The sequence below is a fragment of the Sapajus apella genome, unplaced genomic scaffold, assembly GCF_009761245.1.
Source record: "Sapajus apella isolate SASKATOON/1434 unplaced genomic scaffold, GSC_monkey_1.0 scaffold76, whole genome shotgun sequence".
In the NCBI taxonomy this organism is placed as follows: domain Eukaryota; kingdom Metazoa; phylum Chordata; class Mammalia; order Primates; family Cebidae; genus Sapajus; species Sapajus apella.
Genome location: NW_022437016.1, coordinates 5,756,073 through 5,775,594, shown reverse-complemented (window position 1 = coordinate 5,775,594; position 19,522 = coordinate 5,756,073). Strand labels below are relative to the sequence as shown.

Sequence of the window (19,522 nt, the reverse complement as noted above, 5' to 3'; positions counted from 1 at the left end):
TTTAAATTTTTCTTTTATTTATTTATTTATTCAATGATTAAATCACCAACACTTTATTATAACATAGTTGACAGTGAGTTCTCAAACTGTGATTTTAGGGAGCCACTACAGTAAGCATGTGAAGAAAATATCAGAAAGCCAAAAGTAATGTGGGATAAATCAATACAGTATTCCAGTACCAGAACTCAAAAGGAACAAAAATGTTAGCAAGAACTTACATATTAACATTGTTCTTTGGCCTGTAAAATACAGAGGAGTAGTAGTTTTTCTTTCCTTTTTTTTTTTCTTCAAGCTTTTTTGATTTTTATTAAATTACAGCACAGAAAAGGGAGTAAAAGTGGCCACTGCTTGGTTTAGGCCTAAGTGATTGTATTTTGTTCTTAATGTTTGAAGACACCTACCATAAATGAACACATTTCTATAAAATGGCCATAAAACATATATGCATGTATAACCTTTGACTTTTTACAATGAGATTGCTGTATTAGCTGAAGTTGTAGTCACTCTCCTGTATCCGTAGTCTTAAAGATTGTATTTTCTTTTTTTTGCTTGTTTTGTTTTGTTTTTAACATATATTTTATTGCACTTTAGGTTCTGGGGTACATGTGCAGATCTTGCAGGATTGTTGCATAGGTCCGCACATGGCAATGTAGTTTGCTGCCTCCATCTGCTTGTCGCCTACGTCTGGCATTTTTCCCCATGTTATCTCTCCCCATCTCCCTACTCCCTGGTGTCCCTCCCTTATTCCCCCCCAACAGACCCCAGTGTGAGATGCTCCCCTCCCTGTGTCCATGTGTTCTCATTGTTCAATACCCACGCATGAGTGAAAATGATGGTTTCCAGATTCATCCATGTCCCTACAAAGGACATGAACTCATTGTTTTTTATGGCTGCATAGTATTCCATGGCGTATATGTGTCACATTTTCCTTGTCCGTCTATCATCCATAAGCATTTGGGTTGGTTCCAGGTCTTTGCTGTTGTAAACAATGCCACAGTGAACGTACATATGCATGTGTCTTTATAAAAGAATGATTTATAATCCTTTGGCTATATACCCAGTAATGGGATTGCTGGGTCAAATGGAATTTCTATTTGTAGGTCCTTGAGGAATCGCCATACTGTCTTCCACAATGGTTGAACTAATTTACACTCTCACCAACAGTGTAAAAGTGTTCCTATTTCTCTACATCCCCTCCAGCATCTGTTGTCTCCAGATTTTTTAATGATGGCCATTCTAACGGGCGTGAGATGTGGTTTTGATTTACAATTCTCTAATGACCAGCGATGATGAACATTTTTTTCATATGTTTGTTGGCCTTATAAATGTCTTCTCTTGAAAAGTGTCTGTTCGTGTCCTTTGCCAACTTTTGAATGGGTTTGTTTGTTTTTTTCTTGTAAATCTGTTTTAGTTCTCTGTAGATTCTGGATATTAGCTCTTTGTCAGGTGGGTAGATTGCAAAAATTTTTTCCCATTCTGTTGGTTGCTGGTTTACTCTAATGATGGTTTCTTTTGCTGTACAGAAGCTCTGGAGTTTAATTATATCCCATTTGTCCATTTTGGCTTTTGTTGCCAATGCTTTTGGTGTTTTGGTTATGAAGTCCTTGCCTACACCTATGTCCTGAACGGTTTTGCCTAGGTTTTCTTATAGGGTTTTTATGGTGTTAGGTCTTATGTTTAAGTCTTTAATCCATCTGTAGTTAATTTTAGTGTAAGGTGTCAGGAAGGGGTCCAGTTTCTGCTTTCTGCACATGACTAGCCAGTTTTCCCAACACCATTTATTAAACAGGGAATCCTTTCCCCATTGCTTGTTTTTGTCTGGTGTGTCAAAGATCAGATGGTTGTAGATGTGTGGCTTTGCCTCCAAGGCATCTGTTCTGTTCCATTGGTCTATATCTCTGTTTTGGTACCAGTACCATTGCTGTTTTGATTACTGTAGCCTTGTAGTATAGTTTGAAGTCTGGTAGTGTGATGCCTCCAGCTTTGTTCTTTTTGCTTAGGATTGTCTGGGCTATGCAGGCTCTCTTTTGTTTCCATATGAAGTTTAAGGTGTTTTTTTTCCAGTTCTGTGAAGAAGGTCAATGGTAGCTTGATGGGGATAGCACTGAATCTATAAATTACTTTGGACAGTATGGCCATTTTCACAATATTGATTCTTCCTAACCATGAGCATGGAATGTTTCTCTATCTGTTTGTGTCCTCTTATTTCCTTGAGCAGTGGTTTGTAGGTCTCCTTGAAGAGGTCCTTTACATCCTTTGTTAGTTGTATTCCTAGGTATTTTCTTCTCTTTGTAGCAATTGTGAATGGCAGTTCATTCTTGATTTGGCTCTCTTTAAGTCTGTTATTAGTGTATAGGAATACTTGTGATTTCTGCATATTGATTTTGTATCCTGAGACTTTGCTGAAGTTGCTTATCAGTTTCAGTAGATTTTGGGCTGAGATGATGGGGTCTTCTAAATATACAATGATGTCGTTTGCAAATAGAGAAAATTTGACTTCCCCTTTTCCTAATTGAATACACTTTATTTCTTTTTCTTGCCTGATTGCTGTAGCTGGAACTTCCAATACTATATTGAATAGGAGTGGTGAGAGAGGGCATCCTTGTCTAGTGCCAGATTTCAAAGGGAATGCTTCCAGTTTTTGCCTATTCAGTATGATATTGGCTGTGGGTTTGTAGTAAATAGCTTTTATTATTTTGAGGTACGTTCTATTGATACCTAATTTATTGAGAGTTTTTAGCATAAAGGGCTGCTGAATTTTGTAGAAGGCCTTCTCTGCATCTATTGAGATAATCATGTGATTTTTGTCTTTGGTTCTGTTTATTTGGTGGATTACGTTTATAGACTTGCGTATGTTGAACCAGCTTTGTGTCCCCAGGATGAAGCCTACTTGATCATGATGGATAAACTTTTTGATGTGCTGTTGCAATCGGTTTGCCAGTATTTCATTGAAGATTTTTGCATCTATGTCCATCATGGATATTGGCCTGAAGTTTTCTTTTTTTTTTTGTTGAGTCTCAGCCAGGTTTTGGTATCAGGATGATGTTGGTCTCATAAAATGATTTGGGAAGGATTCCCTCTTTTTGGATTGTTTGGAATAGTTTCAGAAGGAGTGGTACCAGCTCCTCTTTGTGTGTCTGATAGAATTTGGCTGTGAACCCATCTGGACCTGGGGTTTTTTTGGTTGGTAGGCTGTTAATTGCTGTCTCAACTTCAGCCCTTGTTATTGGTCTATTTCAGGTTTCAACTTCTTCCTGGTTTAGGCTTGGGAAGGTGCAAATGTCCAGGAATTTATCCTTTTCTTTCTGGTTTACTGGTTTGCGTGCATAGAGTTGTTTGTAGTAATCTCTGATGGTAGTTTGTATTTCTGTGTAATTGGTGGTGATAACCCCTTTATAGTTTTTTATTGCATCTGTTTGATTCTTCGCTCTTTTCTTTTTTATTTATCTGGCTAGTGGTCTATTTTGTTGATCTTTTCAGTAAACCAGCTCCTGGATGTATTGATATTTTTGAAGGGTTTTTTTGTGTCTCTATCTCCTTCAGCTCTGCTCTGATCTTAGTTGTTTCTTGTCTTCTGTTAGCTTTTGAGGTTTTTTTTTATTTTGCTCCTCTAGCTCTTTCAATTTTGATGATAGAGTGTCGATTTTAGATCTTTCCTTGCTTCTCATGTGGGCATTTATTGCTATAAATTTTCCTGTAGACACTGCTTCGAAGAACATCTTTATTTCTGCCTTCATTTCTTAGTTTATCCAGTCAACATTCAAGAGCCAGTTGTTCAGTTTCCATGAACTTGTGCAGTTCTTAGTTTCTTAATCCTGAGTTCTAATTTGATTGCACTGTGGTCTCAGAGACTGTTGTTATGATTTCTGTTCTTTTGCATTTGCTGAGGAGTGATTTACTTCCAATTATGTGGTCAGTTTTAGAGTAGGTGTGATGTGGTGCTGAGAAGAATGTATATTCTGTGGATTTGGGGTGGAGAGTTCTGTAGATGTCTATTAGGTTTGCTTGGTCCGGATCTGAGTTCAAGTCGTGGATATCCTTGTTGATTTTCTGTCTTGTTGATCTGTATAATATTGACAGTGGAGTGTTAAAATCTCCCACTATTATTGTATGGGAGTCTGAGTCTCTTTGTAAGTCATTAAGAACTTGATTTATGTACCTGGGTGCTCCTGTATTGGGTGCATATGTATTTAGGATTGTTAGCTCTTCTTGTTACATTGATCCTTTTACCATTATGTAATGCCCTTCTTTGTCTCTTTTGATCTTTGTTGGTTTAAAGTGTGTTTTATCAGAAACTAGGATTGCAACTCCTGCTTTTTTTTGCTCTCCATTTGCTTGGAAAATCTCCCTCCATCCCTTTATTTTGAGCCTATGTGTATCCTTGCATGTGAGATGGTTTCCTGGATACAGCACACCGATGGGTTTTGACTTTTTATCCAATTTGCCAGTCTGTGTCTTTTGATTGGGACATTTAGCCCATTTACATTTAAGGTTTATATTGTTATGTGTGAATTTGATCCTGCCGTTTTAATGCTAGGTGGTTATTTTGGCCATTAGTTGACTCAGTTTCTTCATTGTGTCGATGCTTTTTACCATTTGGTACGTTTTTGGAGTGGCTGGTACTGGTTGTTCTTTTCTATGTTTAGTGCTTCTTTCAGGAGCTCTTTGTAATGCAGGCCTGGTGGTAATCTCTGAGCAAATTGCTTGTTTGTAAAGGATTTTATTTCTCCTTCACTTATGAAGCTTAGTTTGGCTGGATATGAAATTCTAGGTTGAAAGTTCTTTTCTTTAAGGATGTTGAATATTGGCCCCCAATGTCTTCTGACTTGTAGGGTTTCTGCCCAGAGATCCGCTGTGAGTCTGATGGGCTTCCCTTTGTGGGTAACTCAACCTTTCTCTCTGGCTGCCCTTAGCATTTTTTTCTTCATTTCAACCCTGGTGAACCTGACGATTATGTGCCTTGGCGTTGCTCTTCTTAAGGAATATCTTTGTGGTGTTTTCTGTATTTCCTGAACTTGAATGATGGCCTGCCTTGGTAGGTTGGGGAAGTTCTCCTGGATAATATCCTGAAGAGTGTTTTCCAGTTTGGATTCATTCTCTCCATCACATTCAGGTACACGTATCAAATGTAGATCGTCTTTTCACATAGTCCCATATTTCTTGGAGGCTTTGTTCATTTCTTTTCATTCTTTTTTCTCTAATCTTGCCTTCTTGTTTTATTTCATAGAGTTGATTTTCAGTCTCTGATACTCTTTCTTCTACTTGTTCTATTCTGCTGTTGAAACTTATGTATGCTTTGCGAAGTTCTCATGTTGTGTTTTTCAGCTCCATTAAGTTATTTATATTCTTCTCTAAGCTTTTTATTCTTGTTAGCATTTCGTCAAACTGTTTTTCAAGGTTCTTAGTTTCTTCGCATTGGGTTACAACATGTTCTTTTAGCTCAGAGAGGTTTGTTATTTCCCACCTTGTGAAGCCTGTTTCTGTCAATTCATCAGACTCATTCTCCATCCAGCTTTGTTCCTTTGCTGGTAATGAGTTGTGATCCCTTGGAGGAGGAGAGGCGTTCTGGTTTTGGGTGTTTTCATCCTTTTTGCACTGGTTTTTTCCCATCTTTGTGGATTTATCTACATGTGGTCTTTGTAGTTGGTGACTTTTGGATGGGGTCTCTGAGTGGACATGCTTTTTGTTGCTGATGAAATTATTTCTTTCTGTTTTTTAGTTTTCTTTCTAACATGCCCCTCTGGTGTAGGACTGCTGGAGGTCCACTCCAGACCCTACTTGCCTGTGGATCACCTGCAGCACCTGCAGAACATTAAGGGTTTCTACGAGTTTCTTCTTTTATCTTTGTCCTAGAAGGATACCCGCCAGATGTCAGCCTGAGCTCTCCTTTATGAGGTGACTCTTTGGATATACAGGGATCAGGAAGCTGCTTGAGGAGACAGTCTGTCCCTTATAGGAGCTCAAGTGCTGAGCTGTGAGCTCCATTGTTCTATTCAGAGCTGATGGGCAGGTATGTTTAAGTCTGCTGCAGTGGAACTCATAACCGCCTTTTTTCCCAGGTGTTCTGTCCTGGGGAGGTGGGGCGTTACTTATAAGTTCCTGACATGCTGCTTCCTTTTTTCAGAGCTACCTTTCCCAGCAAGGAGGTAGTCTAGTCACAGTCTGCCAGCAGAGGTGTTGCTGGGCTCTGTCCAGCTGCTGTGTGAACTTCCTTGCAGTTTTGTTTATAGAGGTACAGTTAGAACTGCCTTTGCCTTTGTAATGGCGGACTGCCTCTGTAATGGCGGACTGCCTCTGTAATGGTGGACTGCCTCAGTAATGGTGGACTGCCTCTGTAATGGCGATTGCCTTGGTAGTGGTGGACTGCCTCGGTAGTGGCGGACGCCCTTCCCCTGGCAGAGCTGGACTGTCCTGGGTCCAGCTGCACTTGCTGTGAAACTCTTAGGCCAGAGCATTTCAGATTGCTGTTCTTTGTGGGGGTGGGACCTGCCAAGCCAGATTACCTGGCTCCCTGTTTCAGCCCCTTTTTTTCAGTTGAATGTGCGGCTCTGTCTCCCAGGTGTTCCAGGCACCAGTTGAAATGGCCACCCAGATTTGTGTGAGTTTTTGTGTGGAGACTTGCTGTGCCGGCTGAAACAGCTGTGCTGGAAACTCGTGGCACCTTTCAGCCCAGGAATCTCCTGGTCTGTGGGCAGCAATAACTAGTTTGGAAATGAGGTGTTCACTCACCCTCTGCATTGTTCTTGCTGGGAGCTGCACTCCAGAGCTGTTCTATTTGGCCATCTTGGATCTGCCTCTCCAGGGTAAGATTTCTAAAAGTGAGTGTTAGATAAACATTAGGTGGATTGGGATCATTGCGTTAGTGAGTGATGCAAAAGAGATCTAAACTGTGGTGTGGAGGTGAACTGAGAAGATGTGGAATCAGAGATCTGGAATCAGGCAGATGGTGTCCCTTAGTGACTATGATCTTGGGCAAATTACCTATCTCAGCCTGTTTCCTCATTCATAGAATGGTAGCAGTCCCATCCAACTCATTCCTTAATTCATTCAGTCATCCAGCAGATGCTTATTGAGTGCTTTCCTGGTTATCTATTGCTATGTAACAAATTACTCCAAAATGTGGTATCTTAAAACAATAAGCATTTCATTATACCTCATGAGTTTGTGAGCCAAGGACTTGGGCAGTGCATATCTGGCTTTTCTGCTCTATGTGGCCCAGGTTACTCACAGTCTTCAGCTGGTGAATTCGGTGGGCTGGAGGGTCCATGATTCTTCGCTCACGTGTCTGGTACCTGGCTGGAAAGAACAGAAACTGGCACACTGTCACTTCTGCCATATTCTCATGGTCACAGCAGGTGCTACGCTGCCCAGATTCAATAGGAGGGGACATAGACTCCACACCTCTTGATGGAAGGAAAGTCAAATAATTTATGGCCATGTTTAATCTGCCATAGTGTCTACAACGTGCCAGGTACCATTCTAGGTGCTGGAGATACAGCAGTGAACAAAATACACAAAACTCCCTGTCCTCTGGGAGCTTGCATTCTGGTGGAAAAACTTCAAGCAAAATACACATGTAAATTATATACTATATTAGGAGGTGCCATGGGGCACAATGGTGAAGGGAAGGAATGTGGGGAGTAGGGTGGATGGTCAGGGAAGACTGGACTGAGAAGATGACGGTTGAGCACATACTTTAAGAAAGTAAGGGGAGCAACGCGGAAAACTTTCCAGGCAGAGAGAGTAGCAGGCTTAAGGGCCTTGACCTGGTGCGTAAGAGGAACAGGAAGACAGCCACGGTTGCCAGAGCAGAACTGGTTGGGGAGAGCCACAGGAAAAGAGGGCAGCGCGGTCAAGGGGGTCCAGCTGGTGGGCGCCTTGTGGGTCATCATATGTTGTGAAAAGTGAATGCGTCATTATGAAAGAGTCTAGCACCTTGCCTGGAACAATGGTAGGTGTTTGACACAGAATATCTTCTATTATTAATAGAACTAAAAGTGGGAGCTCCAAGATGTAGGAATTTTCAGGTAGGGGAGTTCCCAGTCCCCCCTTACTCAACTCGGTACCCACTCTTTAGCCACAGCTGCTTTTCTGGCACTGGTGGTATGGACTGTTTCTGAGCAGTCACTGACCAGCAAAACACAATCAAGAAGGCAAAAACATAATGATGTCCATTTGAAAGGTGAACCCTCATAATCAGCCTCTTCTGTAATAGCGTTAGTTTGGTAGCTAGACCTTGCTCTTGTAGATTTTCTAATGTAGGGGGAAAATGAGCTTTTGTGTGTATGTTTGTATATGTATACCTTGGGTGATTCTTGAGAGATCAGCTTTTCATTATGACTGTCCTTGAAACTGTTTTCATTCATGGCCCACAAGGACAGTTTGCACAAGGAGAAATTCGAACAATAGTCAAATATATAGAAGCATGATTGGCAATCAAAGGATGCAAATTCAAACACTTGTGAAGAACCTTTTAGTACCAATTAAATTAGCAAACATTTAAGAAAATATCAGTGTTGGTGAGGATGTGGTGAAACAAAAAACTCACACTTGGTGATTGCACTTTTGCCACTTTTTTTTGGAAGAAAGTTTGTCACTTTATAGAACGAATCCTGAAAACATACTTACCCTTTTGGCCTAGTAATTCTACTTTTGGGGATTTGGCCTAAGAAAACAAATCCGAAGTTGGAAAAAACAACTTGTTTTATGCTCACAATTATTCTTTGTTGTATTTTTCTTTTCTTTTTAAATTTTTTTTTTCTGAGATGGAGTTTCGCTCTTACTGCCCAGACTGGAGTGCAATGGCACAATCTTGGCTCACCGCAACTTCCACCTCCTGGGTTCAAGCGATTCTCCTGCCTCAACCTCCTGAGTAGCTGGGATTACAGGCATGTGTCGCCGTGCTCAGCTAATTTTGTATTTTTAGTAGAGATGGGGTTCCTCCATGTTGGTCAGGCTGGTCTCGATCTCCCGATCTCAGGTGATCCGCCCACCTTGGCCTCCCAAAGTGCTGGAATTACAGGTGTGAGCCACTGCGCCTGGCCTCTTTGTTGTATTTTCTTTACTACCAAACACTTGGTGACAGTGGGAAAGTAGTTAAGTGACTTAAGAGGTATTCATTAAAATTGTTAAGCATAAAGATTATGTGCTTTCACTTTAAGCTCTGCCTTGCCACCTGTCCTGCCTTTCTTTTAGACCAAAAGAATAAGCAGAGCCAAGTTGGAAGCTCAGTACAGCAGCTCTCTAGACCTTTCTCATCTCTGTACTTAAAACACTTCTTGACTTTATACTCTTAAGCTTTTCTTTTTGTTTAATTGTTCTTTTATGTCATTATTTAGTTGCTGTATGCTCTTTGTAGGCCATAGTATTATGGAGTAAAGTGAAATGGGGTAAAGTCCAAACCAAACTTAAAACTGTGTAAAAAATTAGGGCTGCAGATGGACAAGAACTGAAAGGAGCACCTGCTGTTTGAGAATGGTTTAATATATTGCCATGACTGTATTTTGGGGGAATGTTTTTATTCTTTAGCTTTAGAATTCTGTTAATGTTGTTAGTATCATTTGTAAAATAATATAAAAAAACTTTTCTTTCCTTCTCCAGAATTGAATTTCTATTTACTGACATTTATAATTCATGGCAGGTTCTTGGTCTACCTGTTTGGAGTAAAGGTTTAGGACAATCTCATGATCATCTTTTTGCCCAAGAAATAATTAACAATTTTTAAAGCATTTTTTAAAATGTTACTTTACCAATTATGAATGTAGTCTCTGCTTAGTGTGAAATATTTTAAATTTGAGAAAAGAATAAGACAATTAAAAAAAATCATCCTTAATCATGTGTTCTGGTACTCCTTGCAGGTTTCTAATAAATACCTTAACTTAAAAAAACGTTGCTCATTATCGAAAATTTCAAATACCCACAAAAGGAGAGAATAGTACATTGAACCCCTATGTGTTTGTCTCCCAGAATCAGCCATCATAAACTCAGAGCTAATCTTGTATCATCTCATTCTTCCTCTCAATCCCTCCTTTTCAACGCTAAATTACTTTAAGCAATTCCCAGACACATTGTTGTATCAGTATCCCAGTATGCTTTAAAAAATACTATTTTCACATCAAAAAGGGTAGTAGTCTCTTAAGATTACCAAACAACCAATAAATGTTTAGATTTCCCTGATTGTCTCATTAAAAACAATTGTTTGAAACAGTTTGTTTAAAGCATGATTCAAGGAATGGCGTGGTGGCTCATGCCTGTAATCCCAGCACTTTGGGAGGCTGAGATGGGAGGATTGTTTGAACCCAGGAGTTTGAGATCAACTTGGACAACATAGTAAGACCTTGTCTCTAAAAAAAAGACAAATCGTGATCCAAACAAGGTATGCACATTGCTGTTTGTTTCTTTATTTTAGAGATGGGATCTTGCCATGTTGCCTAGGCTGGTGTCAAACTCCTGGGCTCAAGCAATCCTCCTGCCTTGGGCTTCCAAAGTATTGGTATTACAGGCGTGAATCACCACACTCGTAGATATGTTTTTTTAAAAAAGCTTTTTATTTTGAAATAATTTTAAACTACAGGAAAGGTGCAAAAACAATATAGAGAGTTCCCATATATCCCCTAGTGTTAGCATTTTGCGTAACTGTGGTATACTTACAGGTATCAGGAAATTAACACTGATGCAACACTATTAACTAATCTACAGACTCACTCTATTTGAATTCTGTCAGTTTTACCATGCGTGACCCTTTTCTGGTTCAGGATCTCGTGAAGGATCCACATTGAATTGTCATGTCTTTTTAGTCTTGGCTAATCTGGAACAGTTGCTCAGACTTTGTCTTTTATGACCTTGACTGGTTTGAAGGGTACTGGTCAGTTATTTTGTGAAATGTTCTTAAATTTGGGCTTGTCTGGTGTTTTCTCATGATTAGATGGAGGTTTTGTGTTTTTGGCAAGAATAGCATGAAAATGATGTGCTCTTCTTAATGTGTTGTATTTGGAGGTACGTAATGTCAATCTTTCATTATTGATGAGGTTAGTGTTAGTCATTTGGTTAAAGTGGAATCTTCTGGGTTTCTTCACTGTAAAGTCACTATTTCATTCACTTTATAATTAATTTTGTGGGGAGATCTCTTGAGACTGTATGAATATCCTGTTTCTTGTCATACTTTCAAGAATTCTAGCATCCATTGATGATTCTTACCTGCAACCGTTATTACTGTGGTGTTTGCCTAGTTGTTATATATTTTTTCTATCTTTCCTTCTATTCTTATTAGTAGTAAGTCTACTATGAGGAAGAGCTATCCTCTTCCTTCTCCTGCATTTATTATTTTGCTGTTAAATTTCAGTGGATTATTCTGGTCTGATATAAGCTTATGCAATGGAGAATATTTTCATGTTACTTATATTAACATTATTGCTTCTGTTACTCAGTATAGTTGTTTCTATCAGTATGGACTTGTGGATATTTTTTTACTCCATAAGTTATAAACCATTACTATCATTATTTATTTTATTGTTTCGATTGACCCAGATTTGGCCATTGGGAGCACTTCAAATTAATTCCTGTGCCTTTTCAACATGACCTTTCATTTTTTGAGCAATTCCTTGCTTTCTAGGAGCACGAGATATCCTGGGCTTATCTCTTATTATATTTTCCCTGCTCTAAGCCTGGAATCAAGTATTTTCTGAAGAAACACTGTTTTTTTCTATTGGAAAATGATATTAGAAACCAAGATGTGAATGATAGGTATTCTCATTACTACTGGAGTGTTATTGCCTCTAGGCTTTGTCAGTGTACAGAGCTGAAATATGCATGTGTATTGACACATGCATACAAACATCTGTATTTCTATATCTGTTCAATTCTGCATGTATGTGCGCGTGTGTGTGTGTGTGTGTGTGATCATGAATTCAGACACACATAATCTCTCCCAAAGTGCTGAGATTACAGGCCAACTTTTTTACTTACTGTTTAATAAGTAGGCAGCTTCTCCCTCCTGTTTTTCCCCCATGTAATTTATTTGTTGAATATGTTGGGTTATTTGTTCTTTAGAGTTTTTCACATTATGGATTTTGCTGACTGTTTCTGTAATATCATTTGACTTATTTCTCTGTTTACTATTTCTAGTAAAGTAGTAGTTTAGATAAGATGCATGGTGAAATTCAGGTTAAATTTTTTGACAAGATTACATTATAATTGGTCATTTGTACTTTCAAATATTTGATAGTCTATTTTTGTGATGTTACTAGCTACTGATCATTTGCAAGTGGTAATAATTTAATTTCATTGTTTTTTTAATAGCTGAATATGTCTATAGAGAGAAACTTGGTTTTTCATCACTTGTTTAGTTACCCTGAGGTGCAGTTCATACAGGAAAGTCAAAACAAGTTCCCTAGAATCCTTCAAAGATGACTGTATTAGCGTTCTATTGCTGCTGGAACAAATTATCACAAACTTGGTGGCTTAACAATACAAATCTATATCTTGCAATTCTAAAAGTCAAGTTTGAAATGGGTCGCACTGGACTAAACTCAAGATGTTGGCAGGGCTGCATTCCTCCTGAATGCTTTAGAGGAGAGTTGGTTCCTTGCCTTTCCCAGCTCCTAGAGCCTACTGGATTTCCAGGTCTGAGTCATCTTTCCATCCTCAGAACTAGCAATATAGTTGCATATATGCAGGTGAGACTGATTATGCTGTTCTAAGGACTGTGTTTTGGAACCACTGCCTTAAAGAACCCTGTTCTTTTTTTGTAGGAAAATGTATTTAGAGACTATAGTCTGGGTACCAGGGAGGACATCAATTCTAGCTGTTTTTAGTGGAAGAAAGGAAACAACAGAAAATAGAAGTTCATATTGATAATTGATATTTCAAATTCAAATTGAGAATGACAGAATGACAAGTTTTCACTTCTTTTGTATTTGTATTTCTTTTCTACTTAAAGTTTGGTTTTTATGACATTCATAATTGTTTAATAAATATATATGCTGTGTATACTCACACAGTTCTGGAATAACATTACCAGTAGCATTGCTTATAACATGATTGCTAAAAACAGTTTAAGATTTTTTGCAACCTCTTTTGTACTTAGAGAAATATCCCACTAGGGATGTACAAATTATTCTGTTTCAGTGTTACTGAAATAATTTCTCTCTATTTGGTTAAACAATCAACTGGTTACAAAGTTAGATTCATTTGTTTGTTTGCTCTTCATTCAGTTTTAAGGGATTTTTATTTTATTTTTAAGATAATTTTATAAACATTTAAATGATTGCAACGTCACATATGTAAAATGAGTTCTAGTTTCTATCTTTGTCCCTTCTACCTTTTTCTCTCTTATACCTTATAGGAAGTCATTTAATTTGTTTTGTGGTTAAATAAATGGCAGTATGCTATCCATACTTATTTCTCCTGGGTCTCTGCTGCCACAGACACTTAACAAAATATTCAGAAGATTACTTTAGGGCAGTATATTTATAGAGAGAGAGTTCTCATTCCTTTTCCTTTATAGCTTAGGAGGGCTCCATTGTGAGAATGTACCATAGTTTATTCCTCTATTGGTGGACATTTGGATTGTTTACAACCTTTTGCTCTTATGAATAGTGCTTCAGTATTACAAATAACGCATATTTAAGGGTAGTCACAGTCATTCTGTATATGGTTTTTTCTTGTCTTTTTCTGTAGCATGGAAATAACATGAACATTTTTTCGTATCATTATGAATTCTTTGCAAATGGTATTAAGACAGTTTTTTTCCTGATTGTGAAGATAACACGGGATTATTTAGAAATTGTGGAAACTTAGAATAATAAATAAGTAAAAGTCAACCGAAAATTACCCATAATTCCTCTACTTAGATATACTGTTGTTGTTTTGATGTGTTACCTCATAGCCTTAGGACATTTGTATAAACATTTAGAAAATAATGAGCTTCTTATTATCTGTACAGTTTGATAATCTGATTGTTTTTACTCATAATTGTGTGTGTGTGTTTTTAAAAATACTGTACTCTTCATAATTATTTCTCTGTTGTTCACTATCTAGTTTCTTTGTGGTTTTTCAGCATTTTAAATAATGTGATAAATATGTATAAATCTTTTGCCAAATTGCAGATTATTCTTATAGTGGTTTTTGTAAGATTTTGTAAGTGAGAAGTATATACTTGTGAACTCCCTTAAATACATCTATTATCTTGCTCTCTTGTGGCAGTAATTTAGCAAGTCAAACACATAAGAGATTAAAATTTTTGTCAAGTGAATTCCATTTTTTGATTTTCTTCTGGTAGGACCTTAGAAATGAAGTTGAAAAATTACGCAATGAAGTGAATGAAAGAGAGAAGGCAATGGAAAATCATTATAAAAATCTTTTGAGTGAAAGCAGTGAAAAATTGCACAGTCAAGAGCAAGCGATCAAACATCTCACAGAAAGTACCAATCAAAAGGACTTGCTGCTTCAGGTACTGTCACTTTTGTATTTAGATTTTTTAATTTGGCATGGGTTGATTTTTTTTTTTTTTTTCAAAACAATTCTTTTGCAGAAATATTTATGATTATAGTCATCATTGCTATGTTTCAGAGCACTCTAGAGCTTTCGTTATGTCATTTGGGCTTCAGAAGTGTGGTGAAACGGGAACTCAGAGAAGGGAAGAACATATCCTGGGTCATATGACTATTAAACAGCAGAGCTTGGATTCAGGCTCTGGTTTGTTTTGCCCTAGGGGTCAACGCACTTCACTGAGGTTCTTCTACTGCAAATACTTCCTGTTGCTTATTTATAACATGCCCTTTCACTCCTCTGTACGTTTCCTCTAACTGTTCCTTTTTCTTTAGGAGTGCCCTTCTTGTTTGATCAGATAGTGAACTTTTGAGATTCACTCAGACTTACAGATAACCATGATGGAGTAAACATAGGCATTTAATTCTGCTTCCTCCGGAAACCTCATTCAAATAACAGTGAAAGAATAAAAAGGTATAACCCACAGGGACTAACTAGGAGAATGGAAGCAGATATAATAGCAAGTGTGAGTTGTCAACAGAATTTTGGATAAGTGTGGCTTGTAGACAAAAGAGGTGGAGAAAAAAAAAAAAGAAAAAAATTGGCTAAGTGGATGGGTGAGTGTTAGGGGCATAGGATTTGGCTTTCTTCATGCAGTGACATGCCTTTGGGACAAAAAGCCAACAAGAAGCAAGCTGGTTTATGCTACAGAACCCCAGAAAGGCATAACACGCATTGGATATACCTGGTACCTTTAAAAACGGGAGATTGGCTGGAATTCTAAGCAGTTATAGGTGACCCACTCCTCACCAGGAGGAGACCTCTGGCGACCTTAAACCAGAGAAGCTGTGGCCATTGGGCCACCAGATGTAACTGAAAGCAGGAGCGACCACTTAAGTGAAAACAGGGAGGGAGTGGAAGTGTGCATGCCCAGCAATGAGATGCCTGGGAGGGGAGAAACAACTGAACGATGCTGACAGTTGGGGCTCCTCCAGCAAAATACCTGGGCCCCTACCTGCACCCTCACTGTGAGGCTACCTTTGATGGGTCCTTTCCACACTCCCAGAGCTGTTGCTGAGCACTTTTAACCCCTAAACGTAGATAGATGGCCTGAGTTTATTAAATAGGAGAAAAGAATTTAAGAGGAAAGATGGCTGGCCGCAGTGGCCCATGCCTGTAATTCAGCACTTTGGGAGGCCAAGGCGGGCAGATCACTTGAGGTTGGAAGTTTGAGACCAGCCTGACCGACATGGAGAAACCCTGTCTCTACTAAAAGTAGAAAATTAGCTGGGCGTGTAATACCAGCTACTCAGGAGGCTGAGGCAGGAGAACTGCTTAAACCCAGGAGGTGGAGGTTGCGGTGAGCGGAGATATTGCCATTGGCCATTGCACTCCAGCCTGGGCAACAAGAGTGAAACTCCATCTAAAAATAAAAAAAAAATGAGGAAAGACAAAAGGCCAAACAGGACAGAGGTAGGTAAAGGAAATAGAAACGTGCAAGGAGGAGAAAACAAGACAGCTTTAAAAATCCAAAAATTCAGGGCTGTAACATCTTCAGAGAAGGCTCTGACAGAAAAGGTATTTGGAAAAGAAGAATGACTATTGGTAATTGAAACTATGATTGCAGATATAAAAAGTTTAAGAGTTAGAAAAGTTGAGTAAGTCTTCCAGAAAACAGAACTAAACAAATAAACAGATGAGAAAATGGGAGAGAAAAGAAAACCAGAGGCTTGATACAAGAGGTCCAAAATATGACTAATCGGAGTTCCAGAAAGACAGAACAGGCAAAACAGAGGGAAGGAAATTTTCAGAGTAATAGGATAAAATTCCCCAGAATGGAAGGATAGCTATTTCTACATTGAAAGGGCCTGCTATGCTTCTAGCACAAAGAATGAAAAAAGACCCATACCCCATGGTGTGTCATTTTGAAATTTCAGAACACAGGGATAAAGAGAGGACCTGAAAGGCTTCCACAGAGAGGAAAATACAGGTCACGTACAAAGAACCCACACTTGGAATGACATCAGAATTCTCAGCAGCAACATTGGAAACCAGAAGATGGAAGAGCAATGCTTTCATATTTTGGGGAAAAGTGATTTCCAGTCCAGCATTCTGTACTCAGCCAAGCTGTCAGCAAGTGTGAGGGCAGAACGAAGGCATTTTCAGACATTTGATGCCTACAGTCATCTGCCTCCTGTGTACTCTTTTGCAGGAAGCTCTTGGTGGATGATTCCACGTGTATAAAGGAATAACCAAATGGGAGGGAATAACCAAAAGAGAGAGACATGGGCTCAGAAAGTAGGGAATTCACGTGGCATGTGGGGAAGGGAACTCCTGGGATGAGAGCTGAGCTACTTATGTAGAAATTCTAGATTTGAGCTCTAGAGGAGGGCTTCAGTTGAAATTTCTCCACGAAAGTAAAATGTAAATGGTCAGTTTTTTGATGCGTGATCATAGAACACCGTGTGGCTAAGTCATGAGCAGTATTTGCTGGCTATAATGTAAATGCAGACTATTGATTTAACTAAAATTGGGATATAATTATTAGGAAAAGGGTTGAGGGACAAAGGATATAAGAGCTGAATCCTCAAATTTCTCTGGCAGGAGCCAGTAGATACAATCTAAACTTAAGAAACTAAGAAATCTACGAATAAGAATGTGATATAGAAACATGGAGGTATATAGCAGAAGAAATAGCTAAAGAGTTTGAAGGTTGTTTTTCTTTGGAGTGGGATTTGAGAGGTGAGAGGAGAGGAGAGGGGGAGGATACTAATTTTCCATTTAAGCCTTGTAGTACTATTTGACTGTTAAACTGTATATATCTATAATTGGACTTCAGAAAAATGAAAATGAATAGTGTAATTTAAGCACAACTGTATTGTAACAATTCTAGAAAGTCAGTATTGGTTATTCGATTTTAGTTCTATTACAGTTCAGTGGGTTTTTATAAAGAATTGCTTCTACTTTTTTGTTTGTTCACTGAATTTCTTATAAAAGTTTGAATGGATAAATTAATTCTGCTAGGTGCTTAGAAATAAGATGTGGTTCCTACCCTTTATTTTTGACAGGGTGGACAGAATCCTAGTTCAAGAGTTGCCAGGATTTTAAATGGTTAGGAATAGATTCCATGCAGAAGACCAGAGATACGGTCTCTGGTCTTGTCGTATTGTTGGATGTTAGATCTTCTGAGGGTTCAGTCAGTGGAATTGTATTGTGTGTGATTATGAAGGACCCTTTCATATGTGACCAGACCCTAAAGCAATATTTGCAGTCTTGGTTTTTTCTTCCTGGAAGTCAGATCTCCTTTTCGATATGGACAGGTCAAGTTTTGTCAAATTTGTAACATTTCAAGAGAGACTAAGACTTTGTTGGGTTTTGATGTGCATGTCTTAGAATCATCCCCATAAGCCCACAGGATCGGAAACAGATCACATCCTGAGCAGGATGGACCCAGGTTTGAAACCAGGTCTGTCAGATGAGAGCCTGGCCTTGTCCTCTACACCCACTGGAAGGTCATCACAGTGGTGGTGAGCGAGGACAGTTTGTAGCAACTGCCACCGTCCTTAGCTCTGCCTTGCTGGCATGCTACTGTTTTCCAAGTTGTAATAATATAGAAATGGAGTTGCATGATGGTTTTGTAATTGCCTAGTATTTTGGAATGATGAAAATTATGTAGGGAACCTTGTGAAAAAATAAAATATTTTTCTTTAGGGAGTTTGGGACAGTTTCTTAATATTTTTTTCTTGATGACAACTTCCTTATAATTTGTTTCATTTCATTAGAAATTCAATGAAAAAGATTTGGAAGTAATACAGCAGAACTGCTATTTAATGGCTGCAGAGGATCTCCAGCTCAGGAGTGAAGCCTTGATAACAGGAAAGTGCTCTTCTCAACAGTCACCAGGCAGCAAAACCGTCTTCTCTAAGGTAAGCTTGACTGAAATGGGACGTTCACATGCGAATGGATTCATATAATTTTCTGAAACATATTTGATAGGTGCTATGATCTAGAGATCCTCAAATGCCTTCTTGCTGATAATTGAGCCTACAACAGGTAGGAGGAGAAGTTCTTATCTTACCATGTTACAAGTTAATATCCTTTAGCTGAATGTAAGTATTTGTACCACACAGCAAACTCAGAAATCACAGCTTGTTAAGCCAGGAGCCTCGTTTGCCTTTTCAGGGCTTACCTCTGAAGAACTGTGTAATCACAAGTGTTTCATAAGTTTTCCTGTTTAAATTCATACAAAAAAATGGCACAGCAGGCTCTTCCTTATCTGGCCCCAAATCATCTTTCCCATCTAATTTTCTTTCCTCTCCAGCAATAGCGGATTTCTTATAGATTCCTGAAAACACCATGTTTGTACTTCTCTGTGCCTTTGCATGTGTAATACCATCTGCCTGGAATGATTTTTCCTTCCTTATTTACATGCTAACTCCTGAACATCTCTGCAGGTGCCATCCTAATGTCGCCTTCTCTGTGGAGCTTTTCCTGACCCTGCTTAGTAGTGAGGTCCCCTCTTCCTCTTGTTCACAGCACTTTACACACTGCTCCACCGTGGCACTTGCTCTGTGCGTTGGAGTTATAGAATTCACTTTGCTGCTTCCCCTCACCTGGGCTCCTGTACAGCACCCTGGGCAGGCACTTCTTGGGTAGGGAACTGGCACATGTTCTGAATCCCAGTGTTCAGCCTGTTGCTTGGCTCTGTAAATATTTGTTTAGTGAATGAATGAATAATACAACCAGGCAGCCAGATATGGGAAAGGAAAAGAATTAACTGTAGGCTTTTTTTTTTTTTTTTAAAGAAAAACCTGGCTTTAATGAAGTTCATACATTTGGAAGATAGAGAACTCTTACGCAAATTAGTTTTCTGATGAGTGGCTCTGATTGTGACTTGTGGATTTGTGAAGGGTGATTCTCAAAAGAATTAACAACTGGTGCAGCATGGGCATCAGCCTTCAGAAAATACTCAGGCACTATGGCTGGAGACCTGGAGGCCTGCTCCTGTGCCAGGCATCAACTGTGTAGTTGAAAA

General features: G+C 38.9%; 1 protein-coding gene across 4 annotated transcripts in view; it reads left to right on the top strand.

Moving 5' to 3' along the window:
• The window catches only part of CDK5RAP2 (CDK5 regulatory subunit associated protein 2), a 201,128-nt gene that overhangs the window by 83,332 nt on the left and 98,274 nt on the right, over positions 1–19,522 (top strand). For all 4 annotated transcript variants that reach the window (XM_032251443.1, XM_032251440.1, XM_032251442.1 and 1 more), the window contains 2 exons: positions 14,279–14,449; positions 18,270–18,413. In XM_032251443.1, the coding sequence (XP_032107334.1) occupies positions 14,279–14,449; positions 18,270–18,413 (315 nt within the window). The remainder of the gene's footprint in view (positions 1–14,278; positions 14,450–18,269; positions 18,414–19,522) is intronic.